Below are 21,638 nucleotides of genomic sequence, written 5' to 3'. Positions count from 1 at the left end.
CATTCTAGAGGGACAGCCTTCCTTACTGTGCTGTAGAACTCACTGAAAATGAAGACTATTTTTACTTCTAAGAAATCATACCACCACCTAGATGCTCTATATCCCTTTTCAGCTTTTCATGTGTTTCAAATATAACCATGTATTTGAAAACATTCACTCCTTAATCCTTAAAACTCTTTAATATAGAAATATATTACTTTTGCTTATAATTTTTCTTACTATATAAATTTTGCAGATCTTTAAAGGAAATTTGGAAAATTTAGTAAAGAGTAAATGAAAATCACTCCCAATATCAATCATTATTAATTATTTTCTACTTTATACTGTAATATAGATCCTGCCTTTTCTCTCATTGCTACATTATAAATATTGTCCCTTTAAATATTCATCAAATATGATCTTGAAAAAGTTCAGGATAATCTACTATATGAATTTCCAGAAGTTATTTATGTATTTCAAATTTATTGGATATTATGGTGGTCTCTAATTTTTTGCTCTCATAGGTAATGCTATGATGGTTCTCCTATACACAAACTTTTCATGTATAGCTCTGATTATTTTTTAATATTTTTTTTAATTTTTTCTTTCTTTTTTTTTTTTTGTCTTTTTGCCATTTCTTGGGCCGCTCCAGCGGCACATGGAGGTTCCCAGGCTAGGGGTTGAATCAGAGCTGTAGCCGCCGGCCTACGCCAGAGCCACAGCAACACGGGATCCGAGCCGCGTCTGCAACCTACACCACAGCTCACGGCAACGCCGGATCTTTAACCCACTGAGCAAGGGCAGGGATCGAACCCCTCATGGTTCCTAGTCAGATTCGTTAACCACTGCGCCACCACAGGAACTCCTGATTATTTTTTTAATTTAATTCAGTCAGGCTCAAGATGGCAGAGGAATAAAACATGGCTCTCACCTTCTCCCACAAACACATCAAAAAAAAAATTACATGTAGAATCATTCAAACAGAACATCTACTGAATGCTGGCAGAGGACCTTAAACTTTCAAAAAGGACAAGAAACCCTCACATAACTGATAAGTTCCCAAAAGGATGGAGGCAGGCCTCCCACCCCACCCTCCCCCAAATGTGGTTGTTCACATTGGAGCCCTGCTGCAGACAAGGGTATGGCCCGGAAGAAGATTTACACCCTTTCCTGGAATGTGGATGCTCAAGTTGGGCAGCAAGAAACAATGGCTTGCAGAAAACAACTGCCCGAATATATTAACCACCTACAAGGATTAACTGTGCTCCGTCATGGGACTCAACCCCCTACCCCTCCCTTGACCTCCTTCCTCCTTCTTCATTGTTCCTGACACAAATTCCAGCCATAAACTCTGGTCACAAATTCCCACCAAAGATCCTTTATAAGCCTAGCATCTCCTCACAGTCAGGGTTGGCAACATCTTGAGCTCAGGCAATCCACTTCAGAGGCCTTAACAAATATCTCTTTCTTTACCGACTTGGCCTTGCAAGTTCCTCCTTTGACAAACCTAACAATAAACTCAGTAGAACAAAAGGAAAAATAGAGAGATAGTGAGAGAAGGAAGAGGAAGAACAGGAATCAAGATGGGACTAACACTTCTGAGAGGGAACTTTAAAGAGGAAAGAAATCTGCACCCTAGGAGGCCATCTAACTGATGGGGAGATGAGCTATGATGGAGAGGTAAGCTCAAAGCCAGGAGAAAAGCATAGCAGCTGGTCAGGATATAGTAAGCCCTCACAAACTACCCAGGGTTGCTCTCACCTATAAATAGCCCTATAAGACCACAGTAGTAGTTTTTCCTGAACTCACAGAAGAAGGAAAATATAAGCAAAATGAAGAAGTTCAGGAACTATTCCCAGTTAAAAGAACAAGAGATATCCCCTGAAGGAGCAAACAATGAAACAGGCAGGAGCAGCAATTCGCCATTGTTAGGGAGGGCAAGAGGAGGAGGGGTGGACCACCATAGGAATCTCTTTCTTTGCCTATGCACATATTCTTGGAGGGCAGGTCTATGGGTGGAAAAGAACCTCTTGCACAGGTTATGGGTGATGACCCCTCTTGCTTCAGCTATGGGTGGCAGAGCCTCATGCATGGACTAAGTGTGATGGGGCACTTCTTGCATGGTCTACAGGCAGCAGGGGCAAACAACCACAGTCATCTGTGACTCTAGAGATAGGTGTGGCCAACCACCACAAGGGGTCTGTGAACAGGTACCAACTGCAGCCCCGGTCACTTCAGAGGTTGGTGCAGAGGAGGGCACTGCAACCGTTGTTGTTGTTTTCACTCCCCTTGGAATGCACATACCCTGTTACTACCACTTCCAAATGCTCTGTGTGCTGCCTAAACCTGCCTGAACCTCCCAGCCACTTCCTAAGGCCCTGCAACTAGGAGCAGCCTACACAACCTTCCCATGGGTCCTTGCTACTGTCAAGGGCCCCAGAAAGAGGCACTGGCTATTAGTCCTAACCTTTGCCTTCATCTCCCTGGAAGTACACAGAGCACCCTATCAAGGGGATAACAGTCTGCTCACACTGAGGAAAGAGACAACAAGCATCCAAACTCTCACACCACAAATATATGGTTAGCCCTCACAAAATACTCAGGAGTGCTCTAGCATTTAAATAGCCCTCCAAGACTACAGTATTTGGTTTCCCTAAATTCATAGTATAAGAAAAATACAAGCAAAATAAATAATCTTGGGAACCATTCCCAGTTAAAAAAAAAAAAAAAAGATTTCACCTGAAGGAGCAAATAATGAAATAGGCCTCTGCAGTCTAAAAGACACAGGGTTCAAAAAGGAGATAGTGGAAAATACCCTAGGAGTTAAGAGCAGATATGACCAGTAATGTAGATTACTTTAGAAAGAGACCAGAAAATATGAGAAGGAGCCAAGAAAAATTAGAAAATGTATTTGCAGAGATGCAAGCTGAGTTAAAGTCACTGAAGAGCAGAATGAATAATGCAGAGGAATGAATTAGTATCTTGGAAGGTAGAATAATGGAAATCACCCAGTCAGGACAGGAGACAAAAACAAAAACAAAAACAAAAAAAAAAGAAAGAAAAAAACATGTAAGCGATATAAGAGATCTATGGGATAATATAAAGTGGGCCAATCTACACATCATAGGGATTTCAGAAGGAGAAGAAAAAGAAAAGGGGATTGAAAATATATTTGGAGAAATTATGGCTGAAAATTTTCCAAATCTAAAGGAAACAGATATCAAGATACAGGAAGCACAGAGGACCCCAAACAAGTTGAACCCAAACAGACCAACACTAAAACATATTATAATAAAAATGACAAAAGTTAAAGATAAGGAGAGGAAACAAATGGCAGCAAAAGAAAAGCGAGTTAATTATTAGGGAACCCCCATAAGGCTATCAGCTGATTTCTCTACAGAAACACTACAGGCCAGAAGAGACTGTCAATACATATTCAAAGTTCTAAAAGGGAAAAACTGGCAGCCTAGAATACTCTACCCAGCAAGAATATCATTTAAAATAGAAGAAATAAAGAATTTCTCTAACAAACAAAAACTAAAAGAATACAGCAATACTAAACCCTTTCTAAAAGAAATACTGAAAGTATCCTCTAAATAGAAAAGAAGGAGTGTCCGTCATGGCACAGTAGTTAACGAATCTGACTAGGAGCCATGAGGTTGTGGGTACAATCCCTGGCCTTGCTCAGTGGGTTAAGGATCTGGCATTGCCATGAGCTGTGGTGTAGGTTGCAGACATGGCTTGGATCCTGCATTGCTGTGGCTCTGGCGTAGGACAGCAGCTATAGCTCTGATTCAACCCCTAGCCTGGGAACCTCCATATGCCATGGGAGCGGCCCTAGAAAAGGCAAAAAGATGAATAAATAAATAAATAAATAAATAAGAAGTAAGCATGTATAGGATTGAGGAACTCAATTAGAAAACTATTGTAAAAGCAAAAATAACACAAGGAAGAACAAAAGGATAAACATGAAAATGTAAAAAAGGACATCAAAAATCATAAAATGTGGGAAGGAAAGTAAGAAAATCTAGACTTTTTTTTTTAACAGAATGTGTTTGAGGCTATATGATCATCAGGCTAAAGCAAGCATAGAGAGGAAGGGGTTCATACTTGAAAAACAAGGCAACCACAAATCAAAACAGAACAATACATTCACAAAAACTAAAAAGAAGAGGACATAAGCATAAAATAAGTGGAAATTATCCAACCAAAAAAAAAAAGAAAGAAAGGAGAAACAGACTCAACTGGAAAACAAGGTTTAAAAGGCAATAAATACATATTTGTCAATAATTACCTCAAATGCTCCAATCAAAAGACATAGAGTGGCAGACTGGATTAATATATATATATATGTATATATATGTGTGTGTATATATATATATATATATGCTGCCTACAAGAGACTCACCTTAGGGCAAAGGACACATCTAAATTGAAAGTGAGGGGAAGGAAAAAGATATTTCATGCAAATGGAAAAGACAGGAAAACAGGAGTTGCAATACTCATATCAGACAAAATAGACTTTAAAATGAAGGCCATAAAGAAAGTCAAAGAAGGAGTTCCCATCATGGCACAGTGGTTAACGAATCCAACTGGGAACCATGAGGTTGAGAGTTCAATCCCTGGCTTCACTCAGTGGGTTAGGGATCCGGCGTTGCCATGGGCTGTGGTGTGGGTTACAGACGTGGCTTGGATCTGGCATTGCTGTGGCTCTGGCATAGGCTGGCGGCTTCAGCTCTGATTGGACCCCTAGCCTGGTAAAAGACAAAAAGAAAAAAAAAGAAAAAGAAAGAAAGAAAGTCAAAGAACACTATTTAATGATCAATGGATCCATTCAAGAAGAGAATACTACACTCATCAATGTATATGCCCCAATATAGAAGTACTCAAATACATACAACAAGTACTCACAGATATAAAAGGAGAAATTGATGGGAATACAATAATAGTAGGATATTTTAAACCTCCCCCCCCACTCACATCAAAGGATAGATCCTCTAGACAGAAAATCAATGAGGCAAAAGAGATCTTAAATGACAAAATAGAACAGACTTAATTGATATTTTCAGGACATTACATCAAAAAAAAAAACAGAATATATATTCTTTTCAAGTGCACATAAAACATTCTCAAGGATTGGCCGCATACTGGGGCACATAACTAACCTCAACAAATTTAAGAGTATAGAAATTATTTCAAGCATCTTTTCTGTCCACAGTGGCATGAAACTAGAAATCAACCACAGGAAAAGAAATGAGAAAAAAAAAAATGACTACATTGAGAATGAACAACATGCTACCAAAAAAACAAACAAAAAACAATGGGTCAATGAGGAAATCAAAAGGGAAATTGAAAAATAGGAGACAAAAGACCATGAAAATACAACCATTCAAAATTTATAGGATGCCACAAAAGCAGTGCTTAGAGGAAGTTCATGGTGATACAGGCCGTCCTCTGGGAAAAAAAAAAAAAAAAGTCTCGAGTCAACAATTTAATCTACAACCTAAAAGAATTAGAAAAAGAACAAATAAATCCTAAAGTCAGCAGAGGGAAGGAAATCATAAAGATCAGAGAGGAAATCAATAAAATTGAGATTCAAAAAGCAATAGAAAAAAATCAATAAAACCAAGACTACCAAAAAGGAAAACTATAGGCCAATATCTTTGATGAATATAGACACAAAAATTCTCAACAAAATTTTAGCAAACTGAATCTAACAACACATAAAATCATGCACCACAACCAAGCAGTATTCATCCCAAGTTCAAAAGGATGGTTCAACCTATGCAAATCAATTAATGTCATACACCACATTGACAAATGTCAAAAACCACATGATCATCTCAATAGATGCAGAAAAAAGCATTTGACAAAATCCAACATCCATTCATGATAAAAACTCTTACCAAAGTGGGTATAGAGGGAGCCAATATAATACTCAATAGAGAGAAGCTGAAAGCCTTCCTGCTAAGATGTAGATTCCCATTCTCAGTCCCCACCAATTTTTTTTTTGTTTGTTTGTTTGTTTTTTGCTTTTTAGGGCTGCACTCATGGCATATGGAAGTTCGCAGGCTAGGGGTCAAATTGGAGCTACAGCTTCAGGCCTACACATCAGCCACAGCAATGTGGGATCCAAGCTGCTTCTGTGACCTACACCACAGCTCGTGGCAATGCCAGATCTCCAACTCACTGATCGAAGCCAGGGATTGAACCTGAATCCTCATGAATACTAGTCAGATTCATTTCCACTGTGCCACAATGGGAACTCCCACTCTCACCATTTTTATTCAACACAGTATTGGAAGTCTTAGCCACAGCAATCAGACAAACAAAAGAAGTAAAATGGATCCAAATTGGAAGAGAAGAGGTAAAATTGTCATTCTATGAAGTTGACATGATATTATATATAGAAAACCCAAAGGAATCCACACAAAAACTACTGGAACTGATCAATGAATTCAGCAAAGTATCAGGACACAAGATTAACATTCAGAAATTGGTTACATTTCTGTGTACTAACAATGAAATATTAGAAAGGAATATAAAAATACAACACCTTTTAAAATTTCACCCCTAAAAATTAAATACCTAGGATAAATCTGACAAAGGAGGTGAAAGACTTATATGCTAACAACTAAATTAAAGAGGATTCAAAGAAATGTAAAGATAGTCCATACTCCAGGATTGCAATAATTAATATCATTAAAATGGCCCTATTACCCAAAGCAATCTATAGATTTAATGTGATCCCTATCAAATTACCCATGACATTTTTCACAGAATTACAACAAACAATCCAAAAATTTACATGGAACAACAAAAGACCTAGAATTGCCAAAGCATTCCCAAGAGGAAAAAACTAAGCATAACTCTTCCAGAGTTTAGACAATATTACAAACTGCAGTAATCAAGACAGTGTGGTACTAGTACAGGAACAGACATACAGAACAATGCAACAAAATAGAGAACCCAGAAATAAATCCAGATGCCTATAGTCAATTAATCTTTGATAAAGGAGGCAAAAATATAAAATAGGAAAAAGACAGTCTCTTCAGCAGGTGGTGCTGGCAAAACTGGATGGCTGCATGTAAATCAGTGAAACTAGAACACACCCTCACACCATGCACAAATATCTTAAAGACTTAAACAATAGACAAGACACCATAAAACTCCTGGAAGAGAGCATAGGCAAGATATTCTCTGATATCACCATACAAATGTTTTCTTAGGTCAGTCTCCCAAAGAAATAGATACAAAAACAAAAATAAACAATTGAGAACTATTCATACATAGAAGGTTTTGCACAGCAAAGGAAACCATTAAAAAAAGACACACTATGGAATGGGAGAAAATAGTTGCAAACGATTCAACTGACAAGGGTTTAATCTCCAAAATATGCAAATAACTCATACAACTCAATAGCAAGAAAACAAATGACTCAATTGGGAAAAATGGGCAGAAGACCTAAATAGATGTCTTTCCCAAGAAGATATATGTATGGGTGGCCAGCAGGCATATGAAAATGCTCAACATCATTAATTATAGAGAAATGCAAATCAAAACTACTATGAGGTACCACATCACACTGGTCAGAATGGCCATCATTAGTAAGTCTACACATAAATGCTGAGACAGTGTGGAGAAAAGGGAACCCTCCTACACTGTTGGTGGGAATGTAAATTGGTACAATCACTACGGAAAAAATCATTAAGGTACCTCATAAAACTAAATATAAAACTACCATATGAACCAGCAATCCTACTCCTGGGCATATGTCCAGACAAAGCTTTCATTGAAAAATATATATGCACCCCTATGTTCATTGTATCACTATTAATAATAGCCAGGACATGGAAACAACCTAAATATCCATTAAAAGATGAATGGATTAAGAAGATGTGTTACATGTATACAATGGAATACTATTCAGACATTAAAAAGAACAAAATAATGCCATTTGCAGCAACGTGGATGGAACTACAGATTATCATACTAAATGAAGTAAGTCGGAAAGAGGAAGACAAATATCATATGATATCACTTATGTGTAACTAAAATATGGCACAAATGAACCTATCTCAGAACAGAAACAAACTCATGGATATGGAGAACAACTTATGGTTGCCAAGGAGGATGGGAGGGAGTGGGAGGGACTGAGAGTTTGGGGTTAGTAGATGCAAACTATTGCATTTGGAGTGAATAAGCAATGGAGATCCTGCTATACAGAACAGGGAACTATATCCAATCACTTGTGATGGAACATGATGAAAGTTAATATGAGAAAAAGAATGTAAACATATGTTACAACTGATTTACTTTTCCGTATAGCAAAAATTGACAGAACATTGTAAACCAACAATAATAAAAACATTTTTAATTAAAAATAAAAAGTAAAAGTTCATAGTTCAATAAAAGGTAGATATTTAAAATTAAAAATCTTATTTCAGAATTCAGATAAGAACTAAAGACTATATGTTTAAAAGAATGAATATCGTACAACAAATTACAAACAATTATAGTCAAAATACTTCCCAAGTTGGAGTTTCCGTCGTGGCGCAGTGATTAACGAATCCGACTAGGAACCATGAGGTTGCGGGTTTGGTCCCTGCCCTTGCTCAGTGGGTTAACGATCCGGCGTTGCCCTGAGCTGTGGTGAAGGTTGCAGACGCGGCTCAGATCCCGCGTTGCTGTGGCTCTGGCGTAGGCCAGTGGCTACAGCTCCGATTCAACCCCTAGCCTGGGAACCTCCATATGCCGCTGGAGCGGCCCAAGAAATAGCAACAACAACAAAAAGACAAAAATAAATAAATAAATAAATAACAAAATACTTCCCAAGTCTTCCACACACACCAAAACTATTTTGCAACTATTAGATAAAGCTATTATACAATGCTGTAGCTATTCTGACACACAAGAAGAGATTGATAACTTTTAACAAAAAAATAATTTTTATTATTTTTAATTGTTTTCACACTGGCCATAACAGATTCAACTTCAGTGAACAATTACAGCTTAGTCAGCTGACCAAGAGCCCTGACCATACCCGCAACTAGCTTTTTAAATTTAGTTTTTAATAATTTTTATTTTTTCCATTATAGTTGTTTTACAGTGTTCTGTCAGTTTTCTACTGTACAGTCACACATAACATGTATACATTCTTTTTCTCGCATCATCCTCCATCATGCTCCATCGTAAGTGACTAGATGTAGTTCCCAGTGCCCTATGGCAGGATCTCATTGTTTTCTACATAATCAAAGTAGTTAATAAATCGCTACTTGTTTTTTATCCAATTTAGCATTGGGCTTGTTCCCACAAATACTTAGAATCTTAATTATCTCTAGAATATAGCTCCCTAACAAAGCTAGATCTTTATGATTTAGGATTGGTACGATGCATATGACAGCTTCCTGCATATGATAAGAATTGAGGCAAAGTGTGTTAGGACTTTGATATTAAACCTCCCTTACATTTATTTTCAGTGCTGCAAAGATTTACCGACATAGTAATAGCTGCTCAAAAGAGATTACATCTAAAGGTATTGGTTGCTAGCTTACCACAGTGGTTGCCGGTTTGAGGAAATTGCTAGTCTTTCATGTATCACGTTTCTTGTTTCTTTCCAAATTTCCTCTTACTCCTTGAATTTGTTACTCATTTTTAAGTATATATGTATGTCCTTAAGATTTTCTTATTCTTTCATTTTTTATTCTACAATTAGAGCCTGAAAATAGTTATCTTTTAGTCAAATATCCAATATGTTTCAGGGCCTTTTGCCATTATAAATTTTAGTTATTGATGGTAAATAGCATTTTATTACATATTAATGATATTAATTATATGCATAAATAGACCAGTAGCAACAATTCTTCTAACTGCTAATATCCTACACCTCAAGTTTGTCATTCTTAATGTCACCTAGAAGGATGTTTGGAAAATCTATGTTGTGAAAATGTTAGTAGATATAAGCACTGATTACATAGTATCAATCTGTTGAGAAGAGATCATGAAAAGAATACTAATATTTTGAATCCCAGTCTGCATCATATGTCAGCAATATATATATTTTTCCATATTATCAGAAAGCACATTGCCATTCTTAAATGTGAAACTCTTCTTTAAGCCAAATCAAAATCTGCCCCCCATTGTTTTGAAAATTTCAAGTTGACTCTATAAAATAATAAAAAGCAAATAGCTGTCCCAATGTGAAGCAATACTCACATATCCTAAAAGGACCAGAACTGTCCTTATTGTTATTTATTTACTTAGTCATTTACATACAAACCTGAAGAGAGAATTTCCTTGGGTGTCAGAAGTCAGATATGAAATGTTAACCAGCAAATAGACAATAGTCACCAGAGGGGACGCAATAAATATGCATCTTGGAATTGTCTTTCTGTGTTCCTTCAGCTCCCCTATAACACATGAAAGAGCAAAATCACAACTGGTAAAATGTATGTCTTAAATTTACCTTTAATAATGACCCATATGGAGTTTCCATTGTGGTTTAGCAGGTTAAGAACCTGACATAGTGTCTATGAGGAAGTGGATTCAGTTCCTGGCCTCACTCACTGGGTTAAGGATCCGGTGTTGCTGCAAGCTGCTGCAGAGGTTGCAAATGCAGCTCAGATCCTGTGTTGCTGTGGCTGTGGCATAGGCCTGCAGCTGCAGCTCCCATTCTACCCCTAGCCCAGAAACTTCCATATACTGCAGGTGCAGCCAAATAAATAAATAAATAAAAATGCCTCATGTATCAAGTTTGAGCTGGATTCTTCTTATCTTCCCCACCACCACCACCACACACAAACACACACACAAACATAGCCACAGTAGGAACTATACATACCCGCTCCCTTCAGAACTTGATACTAAATGATAAAAGGAGGGAATATATTTATTTCCCTCATAGATGGTAAAATTTTTGAAGAAAGACACAAGAATGAAAATGAAATCTTCCCTTAAGACCCTGTAGGGGAAATAATTGAGAGAGGATTAAGATGGTGGAATAGAAGGACTGCAGCTCAACTTCTCTCCTAAAAACAACAAAATTCACAACTAAAGGCTGAGAAATCTCCACCCAAATGGACCAGAAATTTTAAAAAAGATACCCTACTCCAGAAGAAAAAGAGGAGGACACATCAAGAGGTAGAAGGGGCGATTTCAAGAGGACACATCAAGAGGTAGGAGGGGCGTACCTCCAGGGTGGGAAGCTCCACAGACTGAAAACTAACTGGTTCACAGAGACTCACCTACAGGAGTGAGAGTTCTGAGCCCCACATCAAACCCTCACATGCGGGAATCTGGCACTGGGAGAAAGAGCCCCTGGAGCATCTGGCATTGGAGGCCAGTGAGGCTTGTGTGCAGGAGCTCCACAGGGCTGGGAGAAATGGAGACCCCATTCTTAAAAGGCACAAACGGACTTTCACATGCACTGGGTCCCAGGGCAGAGCAAAGTCTCCATAGAAATCTGGGTCAAATCTGACTGCAGTTCTTGGAGGACATCCTGAGAAAACAGGGGTGAATATGGCTTGTTGTGAGGGACGGACATTGAAAGCAAAGCTCTCAGGAGTATTCAGCAGCATGCCTTTCTCTGGAGGTGGCCATTTTGGGAAAATCTGGCCCCACCTGTGAGTCAGCTGCTGAGAAGCCCAGGGCAAACAACAATCAAGGTGGGATCACAGCCCCGCCCCTCAGTAAACAGGCTACCTAAAGACCACTCAGGCAGCAGCTGCTGCTAATCTCATCCACAGACAAAGTCCCACCCACCAGAGGGATTAGAATCAGCTCCACTTACCAGTGGGCAGGCATCAGCCCCTCCCATCAGAAAGCCCCCATACTGTCTTCAGCCACAAGGGGGGCAGACACCAGAAGTAAGAGAGGCTACAACTCTATTATCTGTAAAAAGGTCACCACACCAAAAACCTATAAAAATGAAAAGACAGAGAACTATAACTCAGATGAGGGAGAAAGGAAAAACCCTAGAAAATCAGCTAAGTGATGAGGAGATTCTCAGCCTCCAGGAAAAAGACTTTAGATTGTTGATGCCCAAGATGATGCAAGACATTGGAAATAAACTGGAGGCAAAGATGGATAACATACAGGAAATACTGACCAAAGAGATACAAGATATAAAACTTAAACAAGAAGAGATGCAAAATACAATAACTGAAATAAAAAATTCACTAGAAGCAGCTAACAGCAGAATACAGGAGGCAGAAGAATGAATAATCAAGGTGGAGGACAGATTAGTGGAAATTACGGATGTGGAACAGAAAAGAGAAAAAAGATTGAAAACAAATGAAGAGAGTCTCAGAGAACTCTGGAACAACGTTAAATGCACCAACATCCATATTATAGGGTGCCAGAAGGAGAAGAGAGAGAGAAGGGGACAGAAAAAATATTCCAAGAGATAATAACCAAAAACTTCCCTAACCACTCACTCAAATCCAGGAAGCACAACGAGTACCATATAAAATAAACCCAAGGAGGAATACACTGAGGCACATATTAATCAAACTGACCACAATTAAAGACAGAGAAAATCTTGAAAGCAGCTAGGGAAAAGAAACAAGTAACATACAAGGGAACCCCAATAAGATTATCAGCAGATTTTTCAGCAGAAATTCTGCAGGCCAGAAGAGAGTGGCATGATATACTTAATGTGATGAAAGGAAAAAACCTCCAACTAAGATTACTCCACCCAGCAAGGCTCTCATTCAGATTTGAAGGAGAAATCAAAACCTTCACAGATAAGCAAAAGTTGAGAGAATTCAGCAACACTAAACCAGCCTTACAACAAATGCTGAAGGAACTTCTCTAGACAGAAAAGAAAAGACAGCAACAGGAAACAAAAATGCCACAGGAGTTCCCGTCGTGGCGCAGTGGTTAACGAATCCGACTAGGAACCATGAGGTTGCGGGTTCGGTCCCTGCCCTTGCTCAGTTGGTTAACGATCCAGCGTTGCCGTGAGCTGTGGTGTAGGTCGCAGACGCAGCTCGGATCCGCGTTGCTGTGGCTCTGGCGTAGGCCGGTGGCCACAGCTCCGATTCAACCCCTAGCCTGGGAACCTCCATATGCCGTGGGAGCGGCCCAAGAAATAGCAACAACAACAACAACAACAACAAAAGAAAGACAAAAGACAAAAAAAAATGCCACAAATGACAAGGCTCACCAGTAAAGGTATATATACAGTAAAAATACGAAACCATCCATGCACAATTATACCACCAAAATCTGAAATCATGAGAAGAGGTGGGCACAAATGCAGGACACTGGAGATGCACTTGCAATTAAGAGAACAACAACTTAAAACAATCTCATATACATATAGACTCTTATATCAAAACTTCAGAATAACTGCAAACCAAAAATCTACAATTGATACACAAACAAGAAATCTCTAAAGAAGAAATACATCTCATAGTAAATAAGCACATAATCCACCATGAAGGGGGTCATTTGACATCATTCTTGGAATGCTGAAGTCTTCTTAGATCTGATTCTGATTTCCTCTCCATCAAAGAATTTATGATAATTATAATTAAATAGTGCAACTGTACAATTAAATGATACAGTTCTACAATTGTATTATTAATAACCATTTCTCTCCATGGTACAATGTAAGGCCTATGATGTCTTATCACATCACCTAGAATGGTGTAATGCCTATATTGAAGAATCAATAAGATGTAACAAATTGTGAGGACATATTTATATAGTTACACTGTTTTTTAACCAATTTATGCATTTTGCATTTTATTTATTTTCAGAGGGGTGTATTATTTTTGTTATTCTTACCAGCTAAGTTATTCTTTTTATTATGCTATATAAAAGTTAATGGTATATAAGACTTTCTTCTTTATAAATTTTAGTTGCCTAATATACACTATTTTAATACAATGCTAATTTTTAAATAAAAATTGAAATGTAACAGATAATATGAAATAGTAAGGATGAAAGCCATACAAAATGGGATAGAGTATAGAATAAATTTCCTATTTGTCTCAGCATATTTTCCATTCCACTTCCCCAGAGGAAGTGGAATCACTTAATCTCTTTCTTAAGATCCATGATATAATAATCTGTGTGAATGTAATTGTGTTTAAATATATGTACTTTATGCTGTAAAAAATTAAAATAAAATTTCAAAAAAAAAAAAAAAAGACCCTGTAGGTTCAGAGTCTACCTGTGTCTTCAACCTCCTCTGTTAGGTACTAGGCACTGAATTTGAGTAGTGAGGATAGAGTGAGCAAAGTTTTCGTGAGCAAAAACAAACATGAACTTCAACCTCAAGAAGAGGAATGATAATTAATTTGATAATCACATAAATAAAATTTAAAATAGTGACTGTGGTGAGGGTCACTGTGAAAAGTGAGAAAGGCCTATGAGAATATATTTTGTGACAACTGGATTGTCCCCTTTGTAACCATGTTACAGGCATGCTGGCCTCCTTTCAGTTACTCAAAAAGGTTGTGTTCCCTGTTGCTCTCAGTCCATTCTCTCACATGGAATGTTCTTTCCTTCACTAGTTGCCTAGTGTACTCTAATCCTTTCTTCAGATCTCAACAAAATCATAACTTCTGGGAAAATAGTAGAGAATACTCTCTCTGACTAAAAAATTGTCCTATTCTATATTCTCCTAGCATATGTAAAAAGACTAAAAGAATCAGTCATAAATTTTCTCTTTCTGTAGGCTCTTTACCTTCCCTTTGTGCCTATATTAAGTGCAAAAAATAAAAGAGGATTGTGATTTAACATCATATATAGTGATTTTCTAGAACAGTCTTATTCTCAAATATTGTCCCGTTTGTGACACCATGTTCCCCAATGTCACCATTCTCTGAGAATTATCCCTGCTATAACATTATAGCTGTGAATACATTGTGACCCTGTGCCCTGGCCACTGATTATAGGACCAAATACCGACCTCTGACTCACTGGCAGCCAATCATTGCCAGTACGCAAGAAGATTACTTGTAAGAATTTGAACAATATGTCAACAAAACTGAGAGAATCAGGAAAAAAGTAATGTCATGGAGGAAAAAAAGAAAGAAAAGAAAAAAAAAGAAAAAAGGAAAGAAAAGCAGCTAATAACTCCGTTTTAAGTCGTGGAACTTCCCTAATACCTGTTGCTCCTGAAGACTGGTTGCTCAGGTCTTCCTTGAAATCCAAAATTATTCTTCCAACTTCCCCTTTGATTGTCTTAAGCTAATGTGTGTGAGTTTCTATTATACAATGTCAAATCCCTCTGACTAATAAATATTTTTCCTTTTACATATCAGATTTCTTCCATCTGCATCTGCCCAGGGATTGAATGTAAACATCCACAGAATACAACAATATGACCTGATGAAGCACTTGAAGAGGTAAGAATTAGAAAACTCTCATTTAAAGAGTAGTAAGTGGCTTCATCAACCACTTACTACTTGTGGGCTTCTGGACAATTTATTGGCTGTCAAGTTTTTAAGTTCCTTGCCTGTATATTGAGGGAAATGGAAAATAGAGAGACAATAAAATTCCAATCAATGCCTAGCACTTAACAAGTTATTAATGACTATGCTTATTAGTTAAAGCTTTGAATAAGCAAAAGGGCAATTTTGGGGATTACCTATACTTTCCTCTGGGCCTTTTGTTCTTTCTCATTATGTATTAGATTTTTATAGAGGAGATAAGGAATATAATACAATTATAAGGTTATAATAGCTAGGCAGGTAGTGAATATCATTGGCTTTGAACTTAAAAAGATGGATGTTCCCACAGCATGCAAAGTCAGCTGCCTAAAAATTACCATTTTACTGGTAAAAGTGTTACTTAGAATTTAGTTATACTTAAAATACATTAAGTAAATTAACAAACCCAGCAGACACTCAAATTCCTCCAGTTTTTGTTTACTGCTTGCTAGTTTTGAAAAATTATATAATAGTTTATAAATTAGCAAATTTTGTTAATCTGTTTTAAGCAGAGAAAAATTATCCAACAATGAAACATCTTTGGCAATGGAACAAGATGAAATTGGCACAAATAGAAGCCAAAGATATATCTTCTATCATTAAAAAAGAGAAAGACAAAGTGAGAGTAAGAGAAAAAGAAAGTTTTGCTCATATGCTAGGCTCTCAAATTGCAGTGGCCCATTTAATCATAAAAGAGTAATCTCTCATAGCTTGCTTTTCTCAATACCTCACTTTTTGGGGGGGTGGGGGGGTCGGCCATGCCCACAGCATGTGGAAGTTCCCAGACTAAGATCAAACCCATGCCACAGCAGCCACTTGAGCCAAAGCAGTGACAACACTGGATCCTTAAGCTGCTACACCACCTTGGAACCCCAATACCTCACTTTTAAATTCAATGCAGCCTGCAACTTTACCAAATTGATTGAACTTTAACAGTTTTCTGGTAGTGTCTTTAGCATTTTCTATGTATAGTACCATGGCATCTATAAACAGTGATAATTTTACTTCTTTTCCTAATTGGATTGCATTTATTTCTTTTTCTTCTCTAATTTCCATGGCTAGGACTTCCAAAACTATGTTGAATAACAATGGTGAGAGTGGACATACTTGTCTCATTCCTAATCTTAGCAGAAATGCTTTCAGCTTTTCACCATTGAGAATGATGTTAGCTGTGGGTGTGTCATATATGGCTTTTATTATATTGAGGTAGATTCCCTCTATGTCCACTTTCTGGAGAGTTTTTATCATAAAAGTGAACTGAATTTTGTCAAAAGCTTTTTCTGCATTTGTTCAGATGATTATATGATTTTTATTCTTCAGTTTGTTGAGGCAGTGTATCACATTGATTGATTTGCAAAGATTTAAAAATCCTTGCATCCCTGGGATAAATCTTGACCATGGTGTATGATCTTTGTAATATACTGTTGGATTTGGTTTGCTCATATTCTAATGAGGATTTTTGCATCTGTGTTCATCAGTGATATTGGCCTATAGTTTTCTTTTTATGTGCTATCTTTGGTTTTGCTATCAGGGGGATGGTGGTCTCATAGAATGAATTTGGGAGGGTTCGTTTCTCTGATATTTTTTTGAAAGAGATTCGGAAGAATAGTTGTTAACTCCTTGATGAATGTTTGATAGACTTCATCTCTGAAGCCCCTGGGTCCTAGACTTTTGGTTTTTGGAAGTTTTTTAATCACAGTTTCAACTTCAGTACTTGTTACTGGTCTATCCATATTTTCCATTTCTTCTGTGTTCAATCTTAGTAGGTTGTACTTTTGTAAGAATTTGTCCACTTCTTCAAGGTTGTCCATTTTACTGGCATATAGTTGCTTATAACAGCCAAAGCAATACTGAAAAAGAAAAACAGAATTGGAAGAAAAAGGCTCCCTCATTTCAGTCTATATTACCAAGCTACAGTAATCTAAATCATATAGTACCAGCACAAAAACAAAAATATAGATCAATGGAACAGGACTTTAAAAGCCCAGAAATAAACCCATGCACCTATATTCAACTAATCTATGACAAAATAGACAAGAACATACAATGGAGAAAAGACAGTATCTTTAACAAGTGGTGCTGGGAAAACTGGACAACCCACCTGTAAAAGAATGAAATTAGAACACTCTCTAACACCATGCACAAAAATAAACTGAGAATGGATTAAAGATATAAATATAAAGCCAGATACAATAAAACTCTTTGAGGAAAACATAAGCCAAAGACTCTCTTATATAAACTGCAGAATTTTCTCCTTAGATCCACCTCCTAGAGTAATGAAAATAAAAACAAAAATAAACCAGTGGGACCTAATTAAACTTAAAGCCTGCAAAGGAAACCATTAAAAAAATGAAAAGACAACCTACAGAATCAGAGAAAATCTTCGCAAATGAGGTAACTGACAGGGATTAATCTCCGAAATATACAAACATCTTAGGAAGGTTTATATTTTTTAAAAAATCAAAAAATGGTCAGAAGGTCTAAATAGACATTTCTCCAAAGAAGACATACAGATGGTCAAAAAACATGAAAAGATGCTCAATATCCCTCATTATTAGAGAAATGCAAGTCAAAACTCAATGAGGTATCATCAGTCAGAATAGCCATCATTAAAAAAGTCTACAAACAGTAGATGTTAGAGAGGGTGTAGACAAAAGGGATCCCTCCTACACTGTTGGTGGGAATGTAAATTGATGCAACCACTGTGAAGGACAATATGGAGGTTTCTTAAAAAACTAAATAGAGAACTACAGTATGATCCAGCAATCCCAATCCTGAGTATCTATCCAGAGGAAACCATAATTTGAAAAGATGCACACACCCCAATGTTCATTTCAGCACTGTTTACAATAGCCAAGACATAGAAGTAAACTAAATGTCCATTGACAGAGGAATGGATAAAGAAAATATGGTACATATATACAATGGAATATTACTCAGCCATTAAAAAGAATGAAATAATGCTATTTTCAGCAACACTGATGGAGCTAGAGATTATCATAATGAAGTAAGTCAGAAAAGGACAAATATCATATAATGTCATTTATATATGGAATATAAAAAAAGAATTACACAGAAGAACTTACTTACAAAACAGAAACAAACTCACAGATTTCAGAACTAATCCTATAGTAACCACAGGTAAAACTGTTGTGGGGTGGGAAGAAATGGGAGAGCAGGAATAACATATATACACTACTGTATAGAACTGATGATTAATGAGAACTCATTGTATAGCACAGGAAAATCTACTCAATAAGTTGTAATAACCTACATGGTAAAAAAAGAGTGGATATATTTATATGATTCACTTTGCTGTATAGTTGAAACTAATACAACATTGTAATAAAATTAAATAAAATTCAATGCAGACTGACTTTCATCTTACTCTCAAAGTTCACCAATGTTTTCTTAGTAAAATTGTTTCTGATCAGTCCTCACACTCTTCAACTTCTAAAGCATTTTGCTATATTGATTACACCCTCTTTTGGAAACATATGGTGATTTTCTCTTTCAGAATTCTTGAAATTTCCTCTGGACTCTTCATTGGATCTTCTTTTTTTTTCCTATGCCTAAAAGCTGGCATTTTCCAGTCATCTGTCTCCATTCCAATTGATTCTACCTCTATATAGGTGCTTAGGTTAGCAATCACATCTATTATCAAGCCCATCAGGTGGAATCCATTTTGCAGTCACCTAACATTACCTGCCATGTCCTCTACACACCTGCACACTTCTGATCGCCACAGCTTCACCCATATTTTTCTACTGCTGGAATTTTTTTATTTAATTAAAATTTCTATATTTTCCATTTGATGACACAGCAATTATGACTTAGCTTCCACGGAATTTCCATAGTAATTATATTGTTCCCTTATAGCCACTTATTAAATACTATCATGACATTATTTGTTCATAAGGTGAAGAATTACAGTGATTTTAAGCCATAAAGCCCAGTTTTCAAATGAAGGAGAGAAAAAAAAGTAAATCCAGATAGTTAAAGATCCTTACCACATCTAGTAAGTGGCAGAAATCAGGACAAAATCTAGGCACGGACACTAGATTCAAGTGTCTACTAAACTATAAGCATCTTTAGGGGTAAAGAATACATCTTTACTCATCTTGAAGCACTAATATAGGGCTTGCAAAATAGTTAGCATTTAAAAAACACCTGCCAACAGAGTGATTTAATGAATGATGGACACATCAGTAACTGCAAGGAGTCTTAAGATTAAAGGAAAAATGTGTTCAGTAGTAGAGTCTGCTTCATGTTTCAGTGTCAAAGAACTGATCTAAAAGGCTGAAGTTGAGAAAAATGAAATAAATCCATGTGAAATTGTATTATGGAGGTGAGAGGGAAAGGATACAGGTGGAGGTCAAGAGAAGAGACTGATTTTGAAAATAGAAAACTGCTGTCCTGATGTTGAAGGGAAGAGAATTCAATCCAGCCTTAGAGCAATCAAAGGTATCTATGATTCTCTTCTCTTTAAAAATACTTAACGGTTGGAGTTCCCACTGTGGCACAAAGATATTGGTGGAATTTGGGGAATGCTGGGATGCAGGTTCAGTCTCCAGCCCTGTTAAGGTGGGTTAAGGATCCAGCATTTCCAACTCAACTGTGGCTTGAGTGGTACCTGCAGTTTGGATCTGATCCCTAGCCTGGGAACTCCATATGCTGCAGTGAGGCCAAAAAAGAAAAAAAAAAAGTAGGGTCTCAGTGTGGCACACCCACCCACAACACAAACACTGTCTGGCATTGGAATTCTTGGATACACAGTTTCATGGAAGGGAGATATTTCCACAACCCCAGAATTCACCCATTAATAGAGAGAAAAATTAGATTGACACAGAAGTCCCATATCTGAGGTTCCAGAAAAGAAGGCTGAAAGAGATATTTTTATTCAAGAAAATAAGTACTTTGGAATGACTGTGGGAAAAATGAAGAGTAGATGTTAAGTACAAACCTGGCATATTCTGATCTGATTTAGAAAACAACAAAGAAGAAAAAAATACAGTGAACCACTTACTTAAAATGAAACACAAAATTTAATAAAAGATGTGCATTTCATATTGCATGCAGTAAGTAATGGCTTGAGATATTTTTCTCAAGATATTGTTGATTACCTGCTATTTGCAAAGTATCCTTGAAAGGTTGCTTCTATAAACTGGGAGGCTTCTGGAAACTCGGCATCAAAAGAGTTCTGAAATATTTCTACATTCTCGTTCCGCTCCCTCACCAGCAGCACTACTTCATTTAGTGAAATGAGGCCAAGTATGGCCATTTTCAGCACAGTGCTGGCTATCTGAAGCCAGGTCACCTCTTTCACACCACGACAATTCAGAATGCCCACAGTCCACAATATGGCTAGTGCCAGACATCTTTTTGGCAGCTTTGGAGCAGAGCAGCTGAGATAAAAAGGCTGGATGCTGTACTCAGCAAGGAGCAGAGCTTGACTGGCAGCTAACCCTGACCCCAGAAACAAGGCTGTCCAGAGATTCAGGAAAGAGATCAAGTTGCCATAACCTTTCTTGAGAAAATAGTAGTGGGCTCCACTGCATGGGAAGGTTATACCTATCTCTGCTGAGCAGAGAGTGGTCATAATGGACAAGAGGGCACAGGCCCAGCCCACATACACAGGGAAAGCCCCACATTCACGCAAGAGTATATCAGCAGCAAAAATGTCTGCTCCAATTATATGAACAACTAAAAAACTCGTGCCCCGGAAATATCCAAATACTCTCCTGACCTTTACCCATTGTAATTGTACATAAATTACAATTTCTGGATTTTCCTTCATATATTGCTGGAAAGGATGTTCATGGATTCTCTGAGATGAAAGTGCTGCCCTTTTTGTTCCACCTTTGTAAAATATGGCCCATGTCCAATCATTGACAGAATATATGTGATGCATCCAAGTAAAATAATGTAAGATTACTTGGAAGAGTTCAGGTTTGACTTGTTTTTTAATTACTATCAAAATAATACATTCAGGTGGGGGGGGGAATTTCAATAAGATAGGGCATTACAGAGAAAAGCAGGGGTTTTGCTTCTTCCTAAACACAGTCCCAGGTCTTTTCTCTGGAAACAATCATTTAAAAGCATATGCGGTTATGATTCTTTTCAGTAGTTGCTTCCATAACTCTAAACAACACAAAGACACTTTTATTCTTAAATATTTCAACTTAAGAAAGTTGGCTTCCTCCTACCAACATTGAA

General features: G+C 37.3%; 1 protein-coding gene across 1 annotated transcript in view; it reads right to left on the bottom strand.

The window, feature by feature from the left end:
* SLC7A13 (solute carrier family 7 member 13) overlaps nt 1-21,333 on the bottom strand; it is a 29,925-nt gene extending 8,592 nt beyond the window's left edge. Inside the window, 6 exon segments of the mRNA XM_047782854.1 lie at nt 10,259-10,287; nt 10,289-10,417; nt 10,820-10,822; nt 20,546-21,039; nt 21,042-21,096; nt 21,098-21,333. Of these exon segments, the coding sequence (XP_047638810.1) occupies nt 10,259-10,287; nt 10,289-10,417; nt 10,820-10,822; nt 20,546-21,039; nt 21,042-21,096; nt 21,098-21,333 (946 nt within the window).
* Between the last annotated feature and the right edge of the window lie 305 nt (nt 21,334-21,638).

The sequence above is a fragment of the Phacochoerus africanus genome, chromosome 6, assembly GCF_016906955.1.
Source record: "Phacochoerus africanus isolate WHEZ1 chromosome 6, ROS_Pafr_v1, whole genome shotgun sequence".
Classification (NCBI taxonomy): Eukaryota; Metazoa; Chordata; class Mammalia; order Artiodactyla; family Suidae; genus Phacochoerus; species Phacochoerus africanus.
This window is presented reverse-complemented; position numbering and strand designations above follow the sequence as displayed.